The sequence below is a fragment of the Diorhabda carinulata genome, chromosome X, assembly GCF_026250575.1.
Source record: "Diorhabda carinulata isolate Delta chromosome X, icDioCari1.1, whole genome shotgun sequence".
Taxonomy (NCBI): domain Eukaryota; kingdom Metazoa; phylum Arthropoda; class Insecta; order Coleoptera; family Chrysomelidae; genus Diorhabda; species Diorhabda carinulata.
The window spans coordinates 12,676,873-12,702,634 of record NC_079472.1 but is presented as its reverse complement, the minus strand read 5'-3'; the positions used below and the strand labels follow the sequence as shown (position 1 = coordinate 12,702,634).

At 31.7% G+C, this 25,762-nt stretch overlaps 2 protein-coding genes across 3 annotated transcripts; one reads left to right on the top strand and one right to left on the bottom strand.

Moving 5' to 3' along the window:
- Positions 1–55: 55 nt before the first annotated feature.
- LOC130902790 (mucin-2-like) lies at positions 56–14,631 on the top strand. 2 transcript variants are annotated; one of them, XM_057815113.1, is made up of 13 exons: positions 56–366; positions 438–644; positions 2,722–2,874; positions 2,936–3,092; positions 3,234–3,399; positions 3,481–3,835; positions 4,211–5,066; positions 6,003–6,306; positions 6,396–6,717; positions 6,783–7,225; positions 7,278–7,565; positions 7,620–7,968; positions 9,236–14,631. In XM_057815113.1, exons 2-13 carry the CDS (start codon positions 533–535, stop codon positions 9,580–9,582), a joined length of 3,852 nt encoding a protein of 1,283 aa, XP_057671096.1. In that variant the 5' UTR covers positions 56–366; positions 438–532; the 3' UTR covers positions 9,583–14,631. The 2 variants fall into 2 exon arrangements, with proteins under 2 accessions (XP_057671096.1, XP_057671095.1); XM_057815112.1 differs by having other exon boundaries at positions 7,620–7,998.
- Positions 14,566–25,762, bottom strand: LOC130902791 (cytosolic 10-formyltetrahydrofolate dehydrogenase). The gene is made up of 14 exons (XM_057815114.1): positions 25,483–25,762; positions 24,257–24,410; positions 21,755–21,989; positions 21,423–21,693; positions 20,335–20,602; positions 20,099–20,279; positions 19,762–20,038; positions 17,129–17,466; positions 16,883–17,076; positions 15,553–15,746; positions 15,266–15,476; positions 15,046–15,205; positions 14,790–14,989; positions 14,566–14,734 (listed from the first exon to the last, which is right to left on the bottom strand). The coding sequence occupies exons 1-14, from the start codon at positions 25,492–25,494 to the stop codon at positions 14,679–14,681; spliced, it is 2,751 nt and encodes a 916-aa protein (XP_057671097.1). The 5' UTR covers positions 25,495–25,762; the 3' UTR covers positions 14,566–14,678.

Below are 25,762 nucleotides of genomic sequence, written 5' to 3'. Positions count from 1 at the left end.
ATTTTTGCAAAAATTCGAATTGGCGAAAAAAACGAAGCAAATCGTATAACGAAAATAAAATTAAGTTGGCAATATGAAAAGTAGTGTTTGACTTTGTGGCAGTTGTCAACAAAAAACGCTAAACGTAGAAAGATAAAGAAGAAATAATATTGATAGTAATAAAAACGCGTGTGTTTAGAATCTCGCATTTTATTTATATATATAATTATTTAACGTTCAACTTTACTTTTGCGAGTTAAATGTGCAATGACGCCATTTTTATCCGTATCTGTCAAATCTTCTCAAGATTGGTCTGTCAAACATTTATTTTCGAAGTAAACAATAATATTTATTAAAAAACCAAGAATTTTATTAACTGTTACTTAGGTAAGGCCAATTTCAAGTTATAATCCAAATACATTAGCATTTACGAGCCTGACCTCTTTCATTCTTTTTAGGTCAAGTACTTGTGACCAATATGGGCAATACCACTGATGATATGGGTTTCCAAAAGGTCAGAATATGAAAAAACTTGATAAATAATTCTGGGATCATGCAAGGATCCACAAAAATACCTATTACTGATCTCAATGCCTATATAACTTGCAAAATATGTAGTGGGTATTTTGTTGATGCTAGTACAATAATTGAATGTTTGCACACATGTGAGTACCCATTTTATTATACCATTTTCGTAATGTCGGAGTAAGTCAATATTTCCCAAATATATATATCTATAAAACGAAAAACTTCCCTAGTTTTATAGTAATAACATATTGAAACCTGTAGAAAATACACTATTTTAAATTAACATTGTTTATGTAATTGATTATAAACAAATAATTGCTGACTCAAATAACTCTCTGGTGTTTACTAATGAAAATATGGTGAAAAATTGAATGGGAGATGGTTTTTTAATATCTTGATGTAATTATATGATATAAAATATGCTCAGGATATTTAAAAAACATAATTATAGTGACTTAAATCTACAAATCACATAATAATGTTTTCAAATGACTCATTTAGATGCCCACTTTTGTTTTTGACTCACTTTGTGATTTGTCAACTTCACTACTAATTTTGCCATTATGTTTTTATTTTCAACCATGAGTCTTTAACTGTTTTCCAAAAGTCTTCTTGAGAAGTTGGACAACATTTTCATGCATTTCCATTAGTTTGTTGTCATTAAGATGCACTTTGACATATATTTTTTACTATACATACATACTTTATTTTTTCTTCTCATTTTTCCTTTTGCTCTCTCTGGGGAAATGTATTTACTATCCACATTTTTCTTGTTTTGTCATTTTCTCCCTCCTATAGTTCTTGCTTTCCATATTTGTTTTGTTAATCTATCTTGTTCCATCCATATTAAACGTACAAAGCACTTTTAGATTCTCTGATTATTTTTCCTTTGATTGTTTTTTCTTATAAGTTGTTCCTAGGGTTTCCTTCTATTTTTTGTATATACTTCTTCTCAATTGGGTTTACTTTTTTATCTATTTTATTGTTAGTTACCCACATTAAATTTCCGTGTGTCAGTGTTGGAAGTGTTATTGTTTTGTATAAGTTTTACTTTGTTATTACAGTTTCAAGATATTCAAAAGTTGTTACTTGTTCTATTTTTTTTTTGCTGATAGTCTGACTTTGTTCTCATTTTTCTCATTTATTATCATTTTTTGCATTTTTCTAAGTTAATTTCCATTTGCAATTATTCTATCCAAATTTTTGTTAGAGCTTCCATCTTTCTGTGATTGTCTGCTATAATTACAATCATGTAGAGGTATCCTACAGTTATTTGTAGGTGTCTCGTCCTTTTATTTACATTTTTTGGTATTTCATCCATTGTTAGTATGAACAAAAGTGATTTTAAAATATCCCTTTTTCCATCATAAAGCCTACTGATCTTTGTCCATACAGTTTTACTTTGCTTTGATTCTTTTATATATGGATCATTTGTTATATTTCCAGTTTCCAGCTAGTCTCTTAGTCTTTCTTCTATTATCATTGTGTATATCTTATAGAACACTGAAGTTAGGCATATTGGTCTGTAGTTTTCAGAATTTCTTGTGGATTGAAACTAGAAGATTCTCCTACCATTCTTGTGGTATCGTTTCTTCTTAAATCTCCTTGAAAATTTTTCAAAATGGCTAAATTTCAGTTGCTTATAGTACCCCATACTGAATATCCAGATGCACTTAAGAAATTACTTTGTATAATAAAACTTTGTTGGATATAGATAAGTGGGATCTTCTACCAATCATCCAGTATAATTTTTGTAATTGTAGATCAAGAAGTTCTTACTTTGCAAATATATGTTTTTACCAATTCAATCTACGATCTAAATGTATGTCAAGATATTTAACTTCTATTTTGCATGAGTTGATTGTTTATTGTTGAATTTTACATGACAATTTTTTGTTTTATTTGTGAACATTTTAAGAACTGATTTACTCTCAGACATCTGATGATAATATTATGGTATAATAGTAGGCATATCAGCCATATATAACAAACAAAGCGTTAGTCTTAACACAGGAAGGCCTGCTTGAATTTGTTGTTGTATTTCTGTACATTCATCTTGGTGTTCAATCAAAAAGTGTCTGTTTTTTAAGAATTTAGTACTTCAAACATGTGATAAGGCAGATTTTTTTGAGTTTTTATAACAGCTTCAAATACCAGACCTTATGGAAGGCTAGTGATATGTCTGTTGCTGAAATACTGTGCTCCTTTTTTCAGTTTGTCGCAGTTGTATTATCAAGTATTTCCAGAAAAATAAATACTGCCCAGTGTGCGATGTGCAAGTTCACAAATCAAAACCATTACTCAATATCAGACCTGACAAAACTGTACAAGACATTGTCTACAAACTTGTTCCAAGGTTATTTCAAAGTGAGTTTATTTAAAAAGAAATATTATCGTTAGTATCTTCATTATATTAATTTAATTCAAGATGAAATGCAAAGGAGAAGGGAATTTTATGATAATCATCCGGAAGCGAAACCTTCAAGTTTGGAGCAATGCGGTGTAGTTGCCTATCAGCATTTGCTGACTCCAGAAGAAACTATTTGCCTTACTCTCAGTTACCATGGAGCTGATAATAAACCCAGGTGAGTAAAATGTGATTAATTATTTATATTGTTGATAATGTATCAATAAACTTGATTTTGTAATATTGTTTCTTTAGGTTATTCAATGGCTCAATTTTCATTTGTTGAAATCTGGGTTTTGTTCACATAACTGTTTTGCAGGTATTTGCGTTGCCCCGCAGCAGTTACAATGGGTCACATAAAAAAATTGATCCGTGCTAAATATGACCTCACAGAAAGTCATAGGGTCGATGTCTTTTACAATCAAGATTGCCTTAGTTCTTCCCTAACTTTAATGGATGTAGCATATATTTATTTATGGAAAAGGGTGAGTATTTTGACCGATAGATTTCGTGAAGGGACCTTTTATTGAGAGTTTGATCGATAATTTGTAAATTATTTATTTTAGAAAGGACCAATAGAACTTACGTACCGAATATATGAAAATACTGCGAAAAAAATAAAACTCGAAGTTCCACACCATAATGAAACAACAGGAACAAATGTAGCCAATAATAACAATAATAATAATAATAATATAAGTAACAATAATAATTGGAAGGAAGTACAATTGAGAATAAGTGAAAATGGTGAAATGTCGATAACTGGTATCCAGGACGCGGCTTTAAGTCCGAGTCTATTGGAAATTGTAAATAGTGAACCAAAGTACAAAAGTGATGTTACAACGTTGGTGGAAACGCAACCGGTTAATAAACAAACAACGTCTAAAAAAGAAGTACCAGGATTAAAATATATCGGTAAAGGTATGTACTACATTCCAGCAAAAGGGTTAGAAGTAGTGCTAATACCTTGAGAAGTGGGACAAAAACCACCTAGAAAAAGCCTCTTATTTAGATCAAGGTGCAGAGTAGTTGGAAAGCCCAAACAGTTTTTGATTCTTATTCTGTATCTTGTTTCACAAATTTGTTGAAATTACTGGAATTTGAATATATTGAAACTTATTTTCTGCATAATTCTCTAGTTGTTACAATTTTTCTTGCATTGGGCATTTCATATGTTTTCGAACTTTGTATTGGTTTTTAAAGTGATATTTTGAAAAAAATCCTTAATTTGTACGTACAAAAATTTGTTATGGTTATAATTTTGCTTCATAAAATGTATTTTTTTCTTTATTTTAGTGACCACAACATGTACAAGTTTATTAAATAACATAGCAGTTTCATCGCATACAATATCCCTGGGTAATGTCACGAATACTTACACATCAGTAAGTTTACCAGCATTTGTGGATCCGATAATAAGCACTCCAATTACTAGCGTCACATTATCAACGAAAAGTGATTTTCTAACGGTTTCCCTACCTTCATCTTCTATTAGCTGCGCCACATTATCTTCGGGTGGTACCACAATGGTTTTCAGTACTATAAACACGTCAAAATGTAGTACGAAAACAGAAGATAGCATATTGAAAGCAGCTCAACCCGATATAACCGAAATAAATTCAGAAAGAGATACCGAAAAACCTTTGAAAAGGAAATTAGAACCGAACGTAGACGTCGAACCGCCCGCTAAACAATCCAAACCTATAATTTTAAACCACAACATAGGTTTACTGAACCTTTCGAATAACCATCCGTTGAAAAAGCATTCGAAACTGAACAGAAATGGTGAAAACTTGAAGGATTTACAAAAAGTCACGTGCGTATCGGAAATTAAGATAACAAATGTCGTTACAACATCTACGGTTACAATATTAAATTCCACTAGTTTACATAAATTCAATCCCGTTAAAAAATTAGAATCCGAACCGACCAAACCGAATATCATCAATAAAAGTATTAGTAATATACAAAGACCTGGAACTCCAACGTCTACGACAAAACCGCTCGCAATGAGAGCTAAAACATTGATTAGTGAAACCGGCGTGAAACCCCCATGTTACCAACCGAGGACAGTATACGGATCATCCATTAATGTCCCTAAAACTTTAACATCGACCACTACACTTTCAATTGTTAGTGGAAGTGTTGATATGTAAGTATTTATACTGTATAAAAAATGTCTCTTCTTTTTTCATCTTTTTCTATTATAAATTTGTTTATTATATTGTTTTCTAATTTGTTTTATGAGCAGTTAGTATCAATTGATTACATTCTCTTGGTTTTAACATACTAAAAGCAATTTCTAATAGAATAGAGACTTGATTTATGATCCTAAGTTGCTTATTTTATCTTGTTATCGGTTTTATTTTTTTTTATTACACTATTTTTGGGTCACCCTATAAGTATACTCTCCTATCTTTCCCTTTTCATTATGTTCACTCTCCTTTTTTCATTTTAATGTCCTAAGTTAGTTTCTAATAGACTAGAAGTTTGATTTATTTTCCCAAGTTACTTATTTTATCTTTTTATTGGTTTTAGTTCTTTTATTACGCTATTTTTGGGTCACACTATAAGTACTTTTTCCTATTTTTCAATTTCCATTATGTACAATCTCTTTTTTACCTTCTTATGCACCTAAATTAGTTTATAAAAGAAAGGAAGTTTGATTTATGTTCCTAAGCTGCTTATTTTATCGTGTGATCGATTTTTTTTTATTAAACTATTTTTGGGTCACCCTATAAGTATACTCTCCTATCTTTCCCTTTTCATTATGTTCACTCTCCTTTTTTCTTTTTAAGGTCCTAAGTTATTTTATAATAGAGTAGAAGTTTGATTTATGTTCCTAAGTTGCTTATTTTATCTTGTTATCCATTTATTTTATATACACTCTCCTTTTTTCCTTTTATTGTACCTAAATTAGTTTCTAATAAAGTGGAAGATTGATTAATGTTGCTTATGTTGTCTTGTAACTCATTCCCTTTCTTGATTTCATTCTTTTTGGTTAACCCTATGTATTCTTTGTGGACTATTTGTGCTATTTATATTCTCAAATTCTCATTTTTTTGTTTAATTTATAATAAAATTTCAGTCCAACAACAGCAGATGTGAAATCAACACCAAAAGTATCAGTTTCACAAAAAGTAGAAAAATCAGTTGCTGTTACTTCAGTTCAACATTCCCAGTCAAATCAAAACAACAACAAAATCCCCATGACGACTCAGCCATCTCAATTAATACAAAATGCTCTTAATAAAGATTCAACAGCCAATCAACAATCCACTATCGGTACAAATAAAATTCAAAATATCACCGGAATTCGACCAATTTATTCTGATTCGGGCAAATGTACAGTATTAAGTGTTCATACTTTCCCACCACCTCAAACAACACAGGTCAGTAATTCTTCTATAGAATTTTGTTTCAGTTCTCTATTATTCATTTTATTTATTTATTTAATATTTTTTTTATTTCTATCGTTTAGGGTATAAACGTCAAAACTACTAGTTCAACACAACTACAAACGTCCCAGGTTGTTACTAGTATTACCAATGCAGTTGGTAAAACAACAATTGCAGTAACTACCAGTCCACCTCAAATTACATCTAACAAAGTATCTAATATCAAAACTAAACCCAGTACTCCAATAGGTTACAAAACTTTAAGGGATCCACCGAAAAGTTGGAATTCCCAAATATCCAAAGCCAATATCAGCAAATCGAGTCCGGATCCGAAATTTTCCGATCTGAAAAACGTCAGACCAGCAAAGTTTTTCAAAATGAGAAACAATCTTCCAAGATATTTGGGTAAATTTTTGATATCACTGTGTGTTATTTTTATAATTTTTATTTATATTATAATATCGATTTAGGTAATCCTGCTTCTGGAGTAAAACCTATGTACCAAGTCCAGGCTAGTCCTGAAAAAGATAAAACTACCGAGTCAGTTAAAACGGACAAAAGTGAAATCAAGAAGCACTCAATCGTGAAAATTGATCCGAAAACTTTGAAACCCGTATCGGAGAAAGCTCCTGAAACGACAAGTCTCAGTAACCAAAGTATCACCAATCAAAATTTGAATAGCCACATGTCAGGACAGTTATACCAAACCCAGTGCCTAAATAGTAATTTGAATATTCCTAACAGTCCTGGTATTAATCTACAGAACGATTTAAAGATAAATACTAGTTCAGTTTCTATTTTTAATCCCCTCAAGTTACAAAGTTCCCCTAAGAACGAAAGGAGATCACCAAAAAGTCCTCATTCGCCCAAAATGAAATCCTCCAATTCCCCCACTGGGAATAAAAGAGATAAGGTAAATAAATTAATAGTGATTTCATATAGATATCAATAATTTCTCATTTTAGGTAAATTTAAACTTTACTCCACCGAATCCCTTCGTTCCCAACATACCTTCAAAAACATTGAGTCCCACTCAGTTTATCTATCCTAACATGCCCCCGGGATTCACTCCTTACGATCCACGAGTCATGGCCGCTTACTACAGCCAGTGGTACGGTCAGCGGATTGCTTTTCCTCCAGCAGCTCTTCCCGGACTTAACCTAGATCTGAATCAAAGGAAGGGTTTGGATATTCTGACATCTCCAAGCAGTCCTAAAATAGATCCGTTGACGCAATCGATGCTCAATCATCAAGTGGGTAACAACCAATGATTGATTCTTTTCATTTTAATTATGTTTATGTTTTAGATGCCCATACGACCACCACCTTTAGCGTCTACCAGTACAACCCCTCTACCAAGGAGCCATAATACTTCTCTATCTTCCCCGACGATTACCAAACCACCGTCGGTTTCGAAGAAATCATGGAAAGAGTCGAAAAACGATAAGAGTCTGGAAACGGTAGTGGAAAAAATGACCCAGAACCTCAATAAATTGACCGGTCAAATCCATCAAGATGCGAGTAGTCAGCGTGCTAAAGAGGTTGAAGTTAAAAAGACGGAAATGGAGAAGAATTCCCCTAGGATAGAGGAAAAAGTCGAAAAAGAAAATAGCGATGGTAATAGTGATAATTTGGTGAAAATTGTGGACCAAAAACGTGAGCTCAATAAAATTAATAATGGCAACGGTATGTTGTTATCTATGTTGTTTTCTTATCCAATTAATTTTTTGATCACATATTTCATCTCCAGTTGCCTCTTCCTATTGTTCTTCTTTCTACTTTCTTTTATTTTTCAGTTAATCTTTCATTGCTCATTTGTTTTATACTACATATGTCCCCTTGCGGTACCTTTCTTAGTCCTTTATTGCTTTGTCTTTAGTCCATTTTCTTCTTTCCTTTTTCCTTTCTGTTTCTCTAATTATTAGTCCATTACTTCGTTTACTTTTCAATCATTTTCATCTTTGATTCTTCTCTAATTCTATTTTTTTTATGTTATCCTTTTTTTAGTTCTTTGTTGTTTATCTTTACCATATTTCACATACTTTTATCTATCATTCTTTATTTTCTTCTAATTATTACTCCTTTTCATATATTTTGGCTTTTCGTTAAGTTAATCTTTTTCGTTTCCATATACTTTGTTTTTTCCTCATTCTTTTTTATGATTTCTTTCATTGCCCATTCGTTATTTGTATCTTTGAGCTTTTCTCTAATTCTATTTTTATCTTTTTCATAATTTCCTTTTTTATTTCTCATTTGCTCATCTTTATAATATTTCATCAATTTTTATCTTTCATTCTTATTTTTCTTCTAATTACTACTTCTTTTCGTATATTTTGGCTTTTTGTTTAGTTAATCTTCTTCGTTTCCATATACTTTGTTTTTTTCCTCTTGTATATCTTCCCCTCATTCTATTTTATGTTATCTTTTATGATTTCTTTCATTACTCATTCGTTCTAAAGGAAACAACCATTTTAATCTGTGTCTTCTTGCAATATGTATTATATCAGGTTGCTGGAATATTTTTTTATTGTATTTTCTTCTTATTTTTGCTTCTTTATTATTTTTTTTTCTTCTAATTCTATTGTTTATTATATTTTTTATGATTTTCATCTTTTCTCATTCTTTTTATGTGACATTCATCTTAATTTATGTCCTTTTATTGTGCTATTTATATCAAATTGGTGGAATACCTTTCTCTGTTCTTTATTGTTTTGTTTTTGCTATACTTAGTCTATTCTCTTCTTTCTTATGCATTTCTGCTCCTCTAATTATTAATCTTTTCCTGATACTTGGTCACCTATTCGTTTATCCTTATTCATTTTGCTTTAACACTTCTAATTTCTGTTATTTTTCACTTTTTCCAATTTGTCAAATTCAATAACTCAATAAAGAGCATCGATAATGGTTAAATTTTTATTTACAGACAAAGTCGATAATGGAACAAATCGATTATCGAATGTTGCCGAAAGTGATACTGATGTGAATGTACCGGTTAGCGATAATTCTAATAATAAAGAGGAAACAAAAGTAGAAAAGCCCTTAACGTCTACTCCACAACCTCCAATCATACTTAACGCTACTGTCGCGACGGTACTCGATACCAGTGATAACAGTATATCGACAAAAGAATCTAACGACAAAGAAGACACCGTCAAAGAAATCACGGATGAAAAGTCCGAAGTGAAAACAAAACAAGAAACCAAGATAAACGACGACGTAAGTGATATGATTAAAGATAGTAGGCAAACGGAGTTGAAAGAAAAAGAGTGAGTAGTAGATTTGTACATTGTATATACGGGGTTTTTTTTGTTGAATATTTTTAATATATTTATAATGATAGTCGTTCAAACAACACTTAGGAAGATTTTCGTTGATATAAAACAAAAACATATCTACTGCTAGTATTCTCTGTTTTCCTTTAGAAAATATTTTAAACTGAACACTCGGTTTACTACAATCGTGTAAACGCTCACGATAACACGTTTCGATAGCTATTCCGTCATCTTCAGAAATATCGTAGCGAGTTTGAATCCCCGAAGATGATAGAATAGCTATCGAAACGTGTAATCGTGAGTGTAGCTGTAGTGGTGATAATAGTGTTTTCAATTTGTTGTTTCACAGAAAAATTACAGGACGTCGTGATATTGTGTATACTGATGTCGAATAACCAGTTTTGAATATAAAAAATTTTTTTTAAATTACTAAACCGTATTTATATCTATATATGCATAATTTCCTGATGTCTTGTGTTATATAAAGTGCGATTAGTTAGTGTGGAAACTTTCTTTAATTCGAAACTAACATTTTTAAGTGAAATTCTTTATTTTCTCGTCAATTTCCCAACAATCGGTTAATTATACCTCGATGTGGCATTCTTCACTAGATCTCTCTTTATCCTGTTTTTTTGTTGAATCCCCCGTGCCTTCCTCAATTTTTTTTATTCCAGATCGTCTTTTTATTCTGTTTTTTCCTTCCCCTTTCATTATTTTAAAATCTGTTTTGCCTCTGCTCCATCTCTATTCTCCGCCATTTATTCATATATATTTTTTTATTTTTTATTCAATAGCATATTGTTGTAGATTCCAGATGATCTCTTTATTTGGTACTACTTTTCTGAATAGATTAATTTATGATTACTGATAATTGACGTTTGACAGTTTCTCGTCGTACAGAACAAATTTGAGTACTACAGTAACTGTAATCTAACAAGGCCACTGTTTGTTAGTCTCTCTCGCAGACGAGACCCTCGTTTGCTTCCTTTACAGGTTGACTATTCTTTGCTATTCATATGACTGGTGACCTATGACAGATGTGACATTATAAAATTGACGTTAAGAATCGTTTTAATGTTAAACTTTTCATAGGTTCTAAGAGATAAGTATATATATTTAACAGGTTAAAAGGGTTGATCTTGTTTGGTACTACTCTTACTACTAGTAAGCCTTAAATATCAATTTACAATCATCACTGACAATTGACATGTGACAGATTCTTGTCTAACAGAATAAATTGGAATACTTATTATTCTGGGTTAATCTTGTTTGGTACTACTTTTCTTAATAAGCTTTAAAAGTCAATTTATGGTCACTGACAATTGACGTGTGACAGTTTATATAGGGTACACTGGGCCACGATCGGTTGGTCTTTCTCGAGGACGAGACCGCCGTTTGCTTGCTTTAAAGTTTGACTATTCTATGGTATCGATATGACTGTCGACGTCTGACAGTTGTCACATCATAGAATTGGCGCTAAAAATTGTTATAATGTGGTAGTAAGAGGGGAATTTAACTGGTAAAAGGTGTTTATTTTGTTGTTTGGTAGTTACTAATCTTCATTTTCTTCGTAAGAATTATACTCGAAATATGAGGTTTTATTATCGTCAGTAATTCAATACACTTCATTTCAAGATGTCAATCTACTTTTTGTTTCCTCTAGTACAGATCTTTTTAGATTCACTATTCCTTTTGTTGTTATGTTAAACTGAAGAACTTTTTCCATTTTCGAATTAAAGATTTGTTTATACACTATTTTTTCATAGAAATATATACGTGGCAGTTTTTGCTTGGCTGTTGCATTTTTAAATACGTAAGTAATATTGCATTGTATAACTTTTTATCTATTTTTTATTCGATTTATTAAGAAGTCTTCCACTTTTTTTTTAAATTTTATTGAATATCAAATGTGCTTATAACAATTCCAAATTCAATTGGAAATTTTTTAATAATTTGAATTTTTTTTGCGAGGTAATTTGAGGTTTTTGATCATTATTCCAGTTTTTTACTAGTTTTAAATCAAATCTGTATTGATCATTATGGTGTTTTCACGTAAAAATATAATAAACAAGCAAATATCTATTTTTTTTAATAAATATCAACTCAATGCAATACTCTTACGGAGCTGTAGTATTGTCTTAACTGTTTAGTATTTTTAATTCCTATACAAAAAAAACAAAGTTTGTCGGGTATTTGTATTATTTTAAAAGTTTTTTGGAAAAAAGTGCCTGGTCCTAATTAGTGTAGTAAGAGTAAATTGGTTTTTTGTACATTATTATTGTAAAATAGCAGCTCTGAGGTGCCTTTGAGACAATTTTCATTTTCTAGATCTTAAGCTTATGTATAAAATATCAACCATCAGTTTTAAATTTAAATACTCCGCTTTGATGGACACATAAAGTTTATTTCGTTGTTTTTGTCTTGAAGCCAAATCGTAAATGTAAGTTTTCCCCCAATTTAATGTTTGATAAGTTCTAATAAAAGAAAATCAAATTTTCAATGACGTGAGTCAATTATTCTGAATCAACAGCATTCCACATCCTTGCAACATTAATAATACAAAAATTGGGCCTCAAAAGTTTATTTTTGTAATCAAGGAGAGGATCGCCATTCAAAAGACAAATTTTCCGGAAAAATTTCATTTTACCCTAAATTTCAAGGATTTATAATAAAAGGGAGAATGAAGAGTATTCAAAAGCTACCCCAAAAATCATATTTGTGCAAATACATTTCTCACCACCGCTTAAATAGTGTCAAAAGTTAAAAAATACTTTGGAGTAATTAGGGTTTGATAAATCTGTGTCTTCTAAATGATTAGAAGCTCTTGAGGAGTTGATATTCAGTAGATCTTCGGTTACAAGCTTCCAAGAGTATCTTTGCTTGACTTACTGCTATTTTTCTAGTTTTTATTCTGAAGGGCTTATTCGTTACTACTTTATTAATTCTGTTTGTTATTTCATTTCCCTCTACTCCAATATGCCCTAGAACTCATTCTTTTTGATTACTTATTCAATTTATGCATTTTCTAACCAGTAGTTCAAATGTTCATTCATTGATCCTAACCAGCTTGGATCTTTTTAACAATAGTTCAAATGTCCAGTTATCGATCATAACCAGCTTGGATCTTATTGCCGGTCGTTCAAATGATCAATCATCGATTTTTGTAGATAAATGTTCCGATATACCGAATTTATTTTCCAAAATATTCAATTCAACAATTTTCTACTATAAATAGTTGAAATGTATGAACTCAAATTACTTCTGTAAGAGTTTTGAGGATGCCTAATGCAGTTGACAATAAGTGACCCATCTTTTAGGGATTGTAGATTAATAAATATAATAGGAAGTATTTTATCTATATATTTATATTATATATTTTTTGGCTTTTTTCTCAATTTTTCTTTCGCATCTCATTTTAGTCATTTAAGAGATATTTCCTTGATAATTTTAATGATACTAACAAAAGGGCAAACTTATGTTTTAAATGATTTGTGCCAATTTGTGTATATTTTTCTTTATTTTTATCTTTATCATGTAATTTTGTTGTCTATAAGTATTGTCCGTTTTTTACAAGAAAAAAAAATGAAAATAATTTGTTTTCGACAATTTAAAACAAAATTTATTCTATCAAAAAAAAATAATATATTTATTAACAAAAATATAACTTTATATAGAAAAAATTCCCGATTTTGTAGCATTAAAAGTTGTAGATACAATTAGCAGAGGTTTCAAGATGTACACGGAGAGGTTAAAAAGTTTTAAATCGAATTCAAGACAAAGTGTAAAAAAAGTATGTAAAGAAAATATCAAGTCAAGGATTGCATATATTCATAATATACCAACCCCCTGAACCATTTTGATAGAAAAACATCTTTGTTAACTGTTTTTTCAGAGTATAGGTCTCTTTACTCAACAAAAATCAAGTAGGTTCTTACTGAACACACTGTTCACTACTACAATCACCTTTTTTAAAGATTATAATAGTAACAAATATCACCAACAGCTGCAGTTGTTCCAATCTAAGTAGGTTCTTATCGTCTAAAACAGTTTAATTTGGATATAATGTTTTGATTATAAACTCCTTCTATGAGTTAACACAAAGAAAACATTTAATTCACACAATTTCCAATTTCTACGCAACCCATATAATTTTAACGAAACAAGCTTCAAACGTTTCAAATAAATTGTAAATGACATAGATGGGCGAGCAATATTCCAAGGATGGATTAGTCTGGATCTCATAGAAGCTATTGCGGCGTTGATATTTAACAGATCTTCAATTATGTGCTTCCAAGAATGTTTTTTCTTGTCTTATCCTCTATAGAATACCCCCATTTTTCTAATATTTAGTTTATTGTTGATTCTCCAGAATAATTCATGTGCTCTGAAGTGTTTGGCCGTTCCCACTTCAGCAATTGCATCATGCGCTATAAAGTACCCCTATTTTAATAGTTTTTCCTCTATTGTTAATTCCGCAGAAGGATTCATGGACTCTGAAGGGTTAATCTGTTACTACTTTAGTAATTCTGTTTGTTATTTCATTTCCCTCTACTCCAGTGTGCAACGGAACTTATTCTTTTTGATTACTCGTTGAATTTATGCATTCCCTAACCAGTAGTTCAAATGTTCAATCATCGATTTTTATAGATAAATACCAAATATATTTTTGAAAATATATTTCAGTTTGTAAATTGTTAGAATAATGTTACAAAATCATTATTTTTATTTTTCTGCTTCGAAATAAGTACTTTGATTAATGTTTTACTTATTATTTTACGTGTTTGACAATTTTTGAAAAATCTAAAGGTTTCTGTGATTATAATAGATGAAAAATGGACAATTATTGCTCACAAAGCTTGCGTTTTCTCTTATCGCGCTAATATATAACATTAAGACGTTTTTTTTAATATTTAATTGTAAAATGGAGATTTTATTATTGTACATTGTATATACGGAGAGCACAGATGATTTAATAATATTATTTATAGTTAAAAATTTGTTTTATTTACGTACGAGTTAAATAAAATACATCTAATGTATAAAAAAATTATTATTAAATTAAACACAATTAATACGTTTTAAGGTAATCTAAAATCAATATTCGATGGTGACACATTTAGTTTTCAAGTATTCGTTCAGTGCTTCTTTACCTGTAATATTAAAAAAATTTTACAACTGGTTTGGATAAAAAATATTCAAATTTACCTAAGTCCTTTCCGAATCCTGATTGTTTGAATCCTCCAAAAGTAGCTGCGACATCCGTCTTATTGTAGGTGTTTACGAAAACTGTACCGGCTTCGATTCTTTCTGCAAATCTTAAAGCCTTTGAAATATCTTTTGTAAACACTCCCGAAGCTAAACCGTATTCAGTAGCATTAGCCCTCTTCAAAACCCCATTGATGTCACTAAAACAAAAATTTATTTAAAAATAAAAACACTAAATTTATGTTTATATATTTACCCATTATTAAATCTACTTATAACCATAATTGGTCCAAAAGATTCTTCTTTTGCCACGAACATATCATCCTCGACGTTACTTAATATTGTAGGTTCGAAGAAATATCCTTTTCTATTTAATCTTTTACCGCCGTATTCCAATTTAGCACCTTCTTTTAGTCCTGGAAACAAAATTGTTATTGAAATATTTGAATTGGAAGGGATTATGAGGAATACGGTACCTATTTCAACGTATTCAATCAATTTCTTCAGATGCGCTAAGTGATTTTGGGGCCCGTGTGATGTAGATCTACTCAGTGGATCACCAATTTGAATTTTTCTCGTTTCTTGTACCACACGTCTTACAAATTCATCGTAAATACTGTCTTCTACGAATAAACGACCGGCTGCTATGCAATTCTCTCCTTTGTTGAAAAATACACTTTGCATACCCTAAAAATTTTTTTTAGAACTTAGAGTTATATTATAAAGAAATCTAGATGAAAGATGTAAAAGTTTAGTTACTTACTAGTCTCACTGCTTTGTCGAGGTCACAATCCGAGAAAATAACAAGCGGCGATTTTCCTCCCAGTTCTAATGATACTTTTTTCAAATTAGAATCAGCACAACTTCTCATTATCACCTGACCGATTTCAGTACTTCCAGTAAAACCTAATTTCCTCACTTGTGGGTGATCAGCTATCGCTTGACCAGCTACTGACCCTGAGAAAAAAATTTGTTAACCATATAAATAAGTTAAAGTAGTTCAAATAATCAATCAACGATCCTAACCAGATTGTATATTTTTAACAGTAGTTCAAATGTGCAATTCACGGTTCCAATCAGCATGGATCTTTTATTAGTAGTTCAAATGTCCAATCATCGATTCATCATCCAATGTCCAATCATCAGCAAAATATTCAGTAACATTTGGAATACGGATGGCCCCAAAAGAGGAAAAATAGTGTAAGGACCTATAACCAAACCCTGGGAAACACCCCAAGCATTTTTTAAGTAGAAATATCTGCAATTGAAAAATGTGTCCAATACAATCTTGAAAGGTGCTATTATCCTGTCCGATAGTCAGCTCTAAGCTTCAATGCCATGAAATACAAACTGGTTTGGGAATGCTTGATAAAGCTAATCGATAAAGTTACCCTGCAATGGATTCTGGAACACACTGGAGTAAAGGGAAACGAAATGGCGGACAGATTCGCTAAAGTAGGAGCAGATCTGAACCTTTTTGTGGTATCAGTGCCAGAATAAGAGTTCACACGGATAAAGACACTCCGGAGAAGATCTACTTAATGTATCAATCTAGGTGAGAACAACTAATAGATGTCCTGTCCTCTGTTGTCCAATTTAGTTAGCAAAATCTTTTATATTAAAAAAAAACCAACAAGTGGATCTAAGACTTCACGGTACGATGAAATGGCAAAATTATTTAACGAAACAGGAAGAATTAAAATGTCAACGGACCAAGAACAAATGTAAAAATATCACGAACTATATTGTTAACGAAGCTCATTATTCATATCGTGATTTGCACGCCATCTCACGGCACCGGTTATAATTTAATGAAATGGAATTATAAAAGATGGCAGGTGGCTTCTTTTACTATTAGGTAACCGTTAAAGTATTGTTCTAGATGTTTCTAGAAGAAGAAGTAAATAGACAGAAGTTGCTACAATGTTCTGGAATGATTACGAAAGCGTAAAATATATAAGGCAGAAGCTTGCAGTTCGATACAAGCAATCTGGGAGTTAAAAAGTGATGTAAAGTGAAGTCATAGTTGCTTTGAACGTAATATGATATAAAGTATATAGTTAACAGGAAAATGAGATAATTATAACATATACCTGATCCAGTTACGACATTTATGACACCAGGTGGGATTCCGGCTTTAACAGACAATTCTGCAAACTTCAGAGCAGTTAAAGGACACACTTGTGCCGGTTTGATTACAACGGTATTGCCAGCTGCCAAACAAGCCGCCATTTTCCACGAAAGCATCATTAACGGATAGTTCCACGGTGTTACCAATCCGCATACACTGCAAAACAAAATTTTAGTCAACCAGATTCGAATGACAACCGTTTACTTACCCTATCGGTTCTTTCCTTGTAAACGACAGATTTCTGTTGGGTCTTGCGTGCGATACAGGTATAGTAGATCCTTCTATTTTATCTGTCCAACCTGCGAAGTATCTCCAGGTTTCGATGCTCATTCCGACGTGGGTTTTCAAAGCCAATGTGTAAACGGCTCCTGAATCTATAGATTCTAATGTGGCTAGTTCTTCTTTGTGTTGTTGCATCAAGTCTGCAAGCCTGTAAAGCATAAGTCCCCTTTCTCTGGCACTAATTTTACTCCATTCGCCGTTTTCAAATGCGTTTTTAGCGGCCATAACGGCTTTGTCGACGTCGTTTTTCGAAGCCCAAGCAACCTTAAATACGCCAAAGTACATTTTAGTTGAAATTACTCCCTTTTATATCCCTAAATTCAGTACCCGATAACCTTAACCAAAACTGTGATGCTATTTACATAAAACAAACAACACAAAATTTAATTTGGAAAATAGATAAATTGACATCAATAGGATTAAAAACGAAAATGCTACGAAGAGAGTGTCTTGAATGAGTCGATAATTTGACAAATACCAACCAACTGCAAAATAGTGCTCAGACCAATAAAAAGAGGGTAGAAACTAGAAGACTTCCAGCAGACAAATTGGAAATGAAATAGCTGAGAAGAATGACCGAAAAAGAAAGTGTGATAAGAATGAATTGTGTATGTTGAATTTGTGTAAACATAACCTAAAAACCAAGAAAAATAACACTGAAATTACCAATGTAAAAACAAAATGGGAGACTAATAATGTACTAAATACGCGAGGGAATGAGACTTTTCGAAAACAATAGAATAAATTTATTTCTTTTTAGTTCTAACCAAATGTGTGATGCTGTATACATAGGACAAACAACGCAATATTTCGAGAATAGATAAAAGGACATCAATGTATTTAAAAAAATAAAAAGTTATGGAAAAATATCTTGATTCAAGCAGTGCTTTGACAAATGGAAGAAAATATGAGGGAAAGGCAAGTGGAATAAGATAATGAATGTAGATTTTAGAGAAGAATCACAAAAAAGCTGAATTTGTAAAAACATAACCTAAAAATAAAAAAAAAAATAACGAAGATGGAACTATCTCAGTAGAAACAAAATAAGAGACGAATAATTAATAAATAAAAACACTAAATAAAGAAACTGGTGACATAAGGAAACGAGAAATTTTCTAAAAATGAGTCAAGATCGATAGGAAAAGACAGCAGATTATTTTTTTTAGTGTAATTTTCGTTTTATTAATAGCTGTGTATCTAAATTCAGTATAAGGTAGATCTATATAGGACAATAAACGCAATATTTGGAGAATGGATAAAAAGACATAAATATGATAAAAATAACGCCATGGGTATAAATAAAGCGTCTTGAATCAGTCAATCTTTTAACAAATGCTTACCAGATAGGCTTTAACTGCTAAAAAGATTAACAGAACTACCAACTAAAACACTAGAAACAGAAAATTGGAAAATCAGGAAGGAAGATGAGACGAAAACCCAAAGAAAACGAGAAATTTGAGAAAAATAGTCGTAAAACTAAGTAGGACAAGAAAAATAGAGAAGACAGTAGGCTAGAATTACAAAAATTTTTTTGGAACAACCTAAAAATGAAAAAAATAACGGAAGTTACATTATTAAAAAACAAAATGGACTAAATAAAGAGACCGGTAATACGAGGAAACGATTTAAAAAAAAAAAAGGAATTAAGGAAGAAAATCATTCCTTCGGGATTATTTTTTTAGTGTAGTTTTCGTCTTATTAATAGCTGTATATGTAAATTCAGTAGATAGTTCTAACCAGATCTACGAAGCTGTTTATATAGGACAAACAACGCAATATTTGGAGAATGGATAAAAAGACATAAATATGATAAGTTTGACGAATACCAACAAAGGCAAAAGATACTCAGATTAATAAAGAGAGGGTACAAACTAGGAGACTTCCAGCAGCAAATGGATAAACAGAAAGAATGATGAATGAAAACGAAAAACATGAACAAAATATCGGGAGAAACAAATGGGACAAGATAAAGCAAGAATACATCAGACAAGAATCACAAAAAACAGATAAATTAATATAAACATAACCTAAAATGAAAAAAACATTGGAGACTAAGAAATAAACGAATGGACTATATAAAGAAACTGGTGACACAAGGAATCGAGAATTTTTTTTAAAACGAGTTTAGGTATAAAGCAAAAGACAGAAAATTATTTTTTTTTATTGTAGTTTTCATCTTATTTAGAGCTGTGCATCTAAATTTAGTTCTAACCAAATCTGGGATACTTTTTACGTAGGACAAACAACGTAATATTTGGAAAATAAGTAAAAGAGCATCAGTATATGCAAAAGGCAATAAAATGTCATTGATTGTTACGGAGAAAGTGTTTTGAATTAGGATAGGACAAATAACATGATATTCGAAGAATAGATAAAAAGGCATTTAAACCAACTGATCTTGTGAGCGAATTAGAGCAAATGATGGTTTTTAAAATGACAAAAAAGTACTTAGAATTTAAAAAAAAATGAAAAGAGATCTGTTTTTTTGCAATAAACAGTTTAATAGTTGGAAACTGTTACGATATTTACCAATTTTGACAAATGACACGTAACACTTACATCGCAAATAATTTCTTCTGTTGCAGGATTAACGGTAGGTGAGGTTTTTCCATTTTCGGCGTCGACGAATTCTCCATTAATGAACAATTGGCAAGGGAAACGTAATTTCATATTATTAGCTTCAATTTCGACGGCTTTGTATACAACTTCTAATTGCTGGTTACCGCCGCGACTTTTTTGTACAACGTTCAAACAAAATTCCGAAAAAGTAGGCGCCATAAATACGTCCTCGTTTTCCAATTCGGTCTTGAATACTTCCTTAACCTCTTCGACAAGTCTGTAAATAATATGATTTAAAATGTAGTACAACATTCATACAACGGAGTGAAGAATGTACCTCACAACATCCATGGATCCACCTCCGCTAGCAAAAAAATCTGTATCGTCCTCGATATCTATGTTCAATATGGCTTCCCAAATCGTTCTCACACATTCTATTTGAATCTTTTCTTCTGCTGTGAATTCTATTTCGACTTGTTTAGTTATTTGATCTAAAGTTGCAGCATTTTTCATTCGTCCTAAGAAATTTTCTTATCGGATTAAAAAATTTCTCATTTTATGTACTAAACTTACCGTTTATTTTAACTCTTTTAACATTGACATATTCCCCATCAGATCCTGCAAGCAAAAGTCCTTCTTCGTGTATTATTCCCGATTTGGCACCTTCGATTTCTATGTATTTACCAATGGGGACCGCGGCTTTCCAAAGACTCGATCCGAAAAGTAAAGCTTCCTGGAAATCGTCAGATCCTGGTAATTTCATCAAACAGCTTGCTCCTGGTACCGAATCCATACCGCGAATGAAATTGTGAAGGTCTGATGCTGTTTTGGTCCAGTCAATCTATAGAAAATATTTCCCGATAATCAATTTATTTGTAGATAATTATTTAAATATTTTCATTCGTAGTATCAAAATTTTCATGCAACTCCCAAGATTCCTTTTCCTCCAATAGAAAGACAAATTATTGGTTGGCAAGTAATTTCGGTTTTGTAGTATAAAAAAAAAACTTTTGCCATCATTCTTTGAGTTTCGTGATTACGCGTTCATAAAATATCAGCAAAAAAATGAACCAGGAGCAATTGAATCAGATCAGGGTTGTATGGGGGATGCGGCATCACTTCCCAGCCAAGCTCCAATAGTTGCCAAAGATGTGTGAGGCCTGGAATACTACACCTTTCCGATTTGACAATTCTCGCCGTTTTTCTTCGATTGCTTCATCCAGTTTCATTAATTGTTGATAGTAAACATCAGAATTGATCGTTTGGTTTCTTGGAAGCAGCTCAAAAAACACAACAATCCCACTAAATTGTTTTTCAGATTTCGATGTGATTTGTGCTGGTTCATCGTGTTTGCTCTATGAACTATGTTACTGTACTGGATCCATTTCTCATCACCAATGATTATTTTTAAGAAAGGGTCGCAAATGTTGATTCTTTGTGTTAAATGTCTTTCAAATCGTGAGGTACCCAAATATCAAGCTCCTTAGGTGGTTTTCAATTGTGTGCGATACATGTAGCCTCTCGAAAGTACCAGCACCAGTATCACGTGTGCAAGTAAAATACTAACGTAAGTTATTTAAAAAATGAAGCGAGACTCTCTGTCAGTAAAAAACGAACGATGGCTGTAATAGCAAAAGTAAAAGAAAATATTTTTTATTCACCTTTTGTAATTCGGGTTTGTTCAGCATTGGATCATAAGTAGCCCCCTTTTCGCTCTGGATTATTCTAGGAGCACTACCGTCTGCTACCATATCAACAGATCTAGCAACCGCCGAAACACCTACTGGATACAAAAATCGTTTATACAGTGTATCAACTGTATCGTTCTCTTCCACATCGCATTCCTCTTGCAAAAGGATCGGACCTGTATCAAGACCGTCGTCGGCCCAAAATATAGTCAATCCTGCTTTCTTATCACCACAAATCAAAGTCCTGGAAGAGGATATTGAACATGTTTTATTGTTTGGTATATTGATGTCAGTTTACAATTTACCAATTGATAGAACTTGCTCCTCTATGTCTGGGCAAAATTGAGGGATGGTAACAAATACTTTTTAATCTAGGATAGTTGATAACATCCATCGGGATGAACTGGGAACAGTAAGGTAACACATTTAAATCTGCACTGACACTTTTGTATTGATCCAAAACTTCTGGTAGTGGTTTACCAGCTTTTCGCCATGCTTTTATTTTGAACACAGGAATATCGCATTCTGCTGCAGCTTTAGCTAAAGATCATAACCAAAATTACAAAAAATCACCTCGAAAATGTGTATTTATTTTAAAAAAATAGTTATTTGTATGCCAAGGACTGAAAGTGCTACTCTACAATGTAGTGCACATTTTTTAGACGACGCATAAGACCCAAAACTTTGTCAATTACACTGAGGAAAGAAAATAAATAATTGAGAATTATAAACAATTGATTTATTGAACAATATAATGTACTTAATGATATTTGCAATGTCAATATTAATTTTTTTCTTTTTCATCATCATTAATTGTTATTAATTTAGTCAAAACTTCGGATAAAACAAATAATTTCAGAAAATTAAAAATTTAAGGTTATGCAAAATTATCGAAGTGTCAACTGTCAAGTGGCTAGAGTCACACCAGAGCGTCCCGAAAGTGTTTTGCAGTACGTAACTCTCATTTTCACTACATGGAACACTCAAAACAGAACTTTCGGTATGTAAATGAATACAAAACGAACAACTTTCAGATGGCGTCGTCTAAAAATATATTTTATGACTTAATATGCAGAAATCGCCAACAATAAAAGAAAAAGAAAAGCGTCAAAACGTATTACGAGTGTTCAAATTAATGCTCATGTTAATCTAGGCATTCGCGGTAACGTTTCTAAATGCAGAATCAGTTCCAGCGATTTATGTCAAGCAGTCCGCGAAGCTTTTAAATTCTTCTTCATTTGCAGTCCGGAAATCGGGAACTATGCGTGATCCTCTTGCAAAAACGCACCACCGGAAGAAATCACAGGATCGTGCGGACCACTCAACGAATCCTCGTCTGCTTATCCATTTCCCAAATTGAACATTAAAGTACCGCACATATAAAGCGTAGTGCGACGAAGCTCCATCCTGCAAATTCGCGAGTATTGGATGAAATTCTCCTTATTCCAGATACCGGTCGTCCGCAACAGAGCCCTTTTTAAGAATTTGTGGTACGTGTTCCACACTGTTGAACAATTTTGTTCGGAAACTGTTGTTGAAATTCTGTAAACACAATTTCGTAATTCGCGTTCGTACGCAGATACGACGTAACAAAGAAAACTCTTTCTTGAAGCGTGAACTTGTATCGGTTAATCATTCTGAATGGCCGATCCACACTCGAACGAGAATCACGACGAGAATAGCAGCGCGAATCGCGGACAAGATTGCCAACGGTCTACACTCGCAGATTCCCGCCGGACTCAAAGTATAGTTCGCGCTCTTGATATTTTCTCAATCAAAGTTTATCTGTAGTGAGTATGTACTACAGTAGGTGCTTTACTACTTTGCGATTTGGCAATTTATAGTTATAGTTAAAGAAAAACGAAGTACCACTCAGCACTAAAACATTCAATAAGTGAGAATTCTAATTCGTTATTCTACACGCCACTCATTTTGTAGGCAAAATCGTGGTGTCGAAAACACAACAGTCCGTGGCAATTGACTCTGAGTGATCCGCGAATATGCTTTGTTTTAATCTTTTTTACAGCGTTGCAAGATTTATGAGCTTTGCCGACTATAATACACATCACGTGAAAATATTCAAGGTTAATTTTATGAAACATCAATTACGCATTCTTTTATGTATGGCATGTAAATTATCTGGAGAGATAAAATAACTACAACAATCATTAAATACATATTCAAAACATGTCGATAATCAATGTAATACAATTAAATGATACGACAATAATTATGTAATCGATGAGGAAATTATAGCGGACTCAGCAATAATTTAGAAATTTCTTATCATAATAGTATAAATTCATTATCTGTGAATTTTAGGTTAGAATACAATGAGCAGAATGAATGTCAAAGGCAGAACAGTTGAACTGATAACATCAGATCATTTGTAAAGTGAAAGCTATGATCCGATCACTTCGAACGAAAGCGAAAGTGATAAATAATTTTCCGAACATTCAGATCTTGATCAGATCAGATAATTTTCAAAAAGGAACATTGTACATAACCCTAAATATGTTTTGCTCATATATAGACTATTTTAATTACATTAAAGTTATTGTGCAATCTTAATCGCTTAAAAGTGATGTCGAATAGCAAAAAAACGAAAAAATTTGAAACAAACAGAAAATAATTGAATTCTTGTAACGTATAGAGGACTTCTGCGATCTTTAAATTGATAACATAACCTCAATATTAACGGAAAACTTCAAGTTTTAAATACATAACCTCAAATAATCTCACTCTAGATTCAAATTATATGCAAAATATTAGTAGTTAAATTGATATAAATCAATTTAAATACTTGCCTAGTGGATCTTCTCTTTTTCCCTTGTCTGTAATTGTGAAAACACCAACAATAGCGTGGCCGTGTTGTTTCAATTTGTGCATAACATCAACGGCAAACGCACTTTGTCCTATGATGGCAATTCTTAAAGATGGCACCGAAGATACGGTGGTTTGCTTAAATCGAACGAAAATTGAAATTAAATTGTGGAAATTGAAAAACTTAGAACCAAACCATTCGAGTTTGTAAAACTTTAATAAGATTGTTGTACAATTTAAAGTTGTAAAAAAATATTTCATAATATCTATAAAATAATATTTATTCAATTTCTTAGATGCCTTTATATGTTTTTGTTGCTAAATCGTTTTGATTTTAGGTCTCCTTTAATTCAAAATTCGTTTTCAAAACAAGTAAAAAAATTTGTTCATATTTTCGTCATCAAACTTTTTTTTACATGTTTTTAAAACGAATTTTCTACAAGAGATCTAAAATCAAGCCGATCTAGCAACAAAAAAATAATTACTTTCAAGGTCGATTAATATTAATTTTAACCCAAGTGCTAAATGTAGGTAACCAATCATCTATTGTTGGTACTACGCAGTTAAGAACCTGCATTACAAATTAATTAAAAAATAATATTTCTACTTGATTCCCAGATAAAAATACGTATTATTATTATTTTTTATTAAATATGTCACCCTGTATAATCAAATTCAAACAGCTCACTCAATAATTGCCGTTTTATTCTATAGGGATTGCCCACACTGTAAATATGCAAGATTTAAAATGTCATTTTTTCACTTGCTTTTTTTTAAATTAATTTTCTATATAATAATCACAATCAAGATTATTTAACGAGAAAAAAAAAGAAATATAAACTTTATAATAGTTTTATTGTCTCGTGGTTACTAATAGTTCATTTTTTCGTAATTGGGGCAAAATCATTTTATTTATTAAGCATAAAGACTCGTGAAGGAATCTTCATTATCGACATAATCAAGCTAATAAAAACTTCCTATGTTTAGAATACCATAGACAAATTTTTAATTAAGAGCAAATATGAAACTGCATAATATCATCAATAGAATTAAATTTTAAAAAAGGGAGCACAACAAAAAGTAAAAATCAAAACAAAATTTTACCTAAAAAATCTTTTTTATGGATATTTATATTGAAATTATTAGTCAAGTTTTATAATTTTGTTTTACTAATATTTATTTAATTGTATTAGTTTTTTTCTATACTTACATGCGGTGGCATTTTGTGTATTAGAATCACAGTAACACTTCCTACAAATTATGATTTATGAATATTAGATCGAAAAAAGAGAAACTTATTTTTTTCTTCTCGACTGGTCAACGCAATAACTCACTCTACATCTAATTTGAAATTGAGAATGTATTTACCCTGCCACTTGAGTGGAACTATGAATGGTCATCGTAGTTTCTGTTTTATACGTCCTTACGCGAGCATTATCAGTTTTATTCACGCGCCAAGATTGTGCTGGTTACATTTCCATTATCTCATT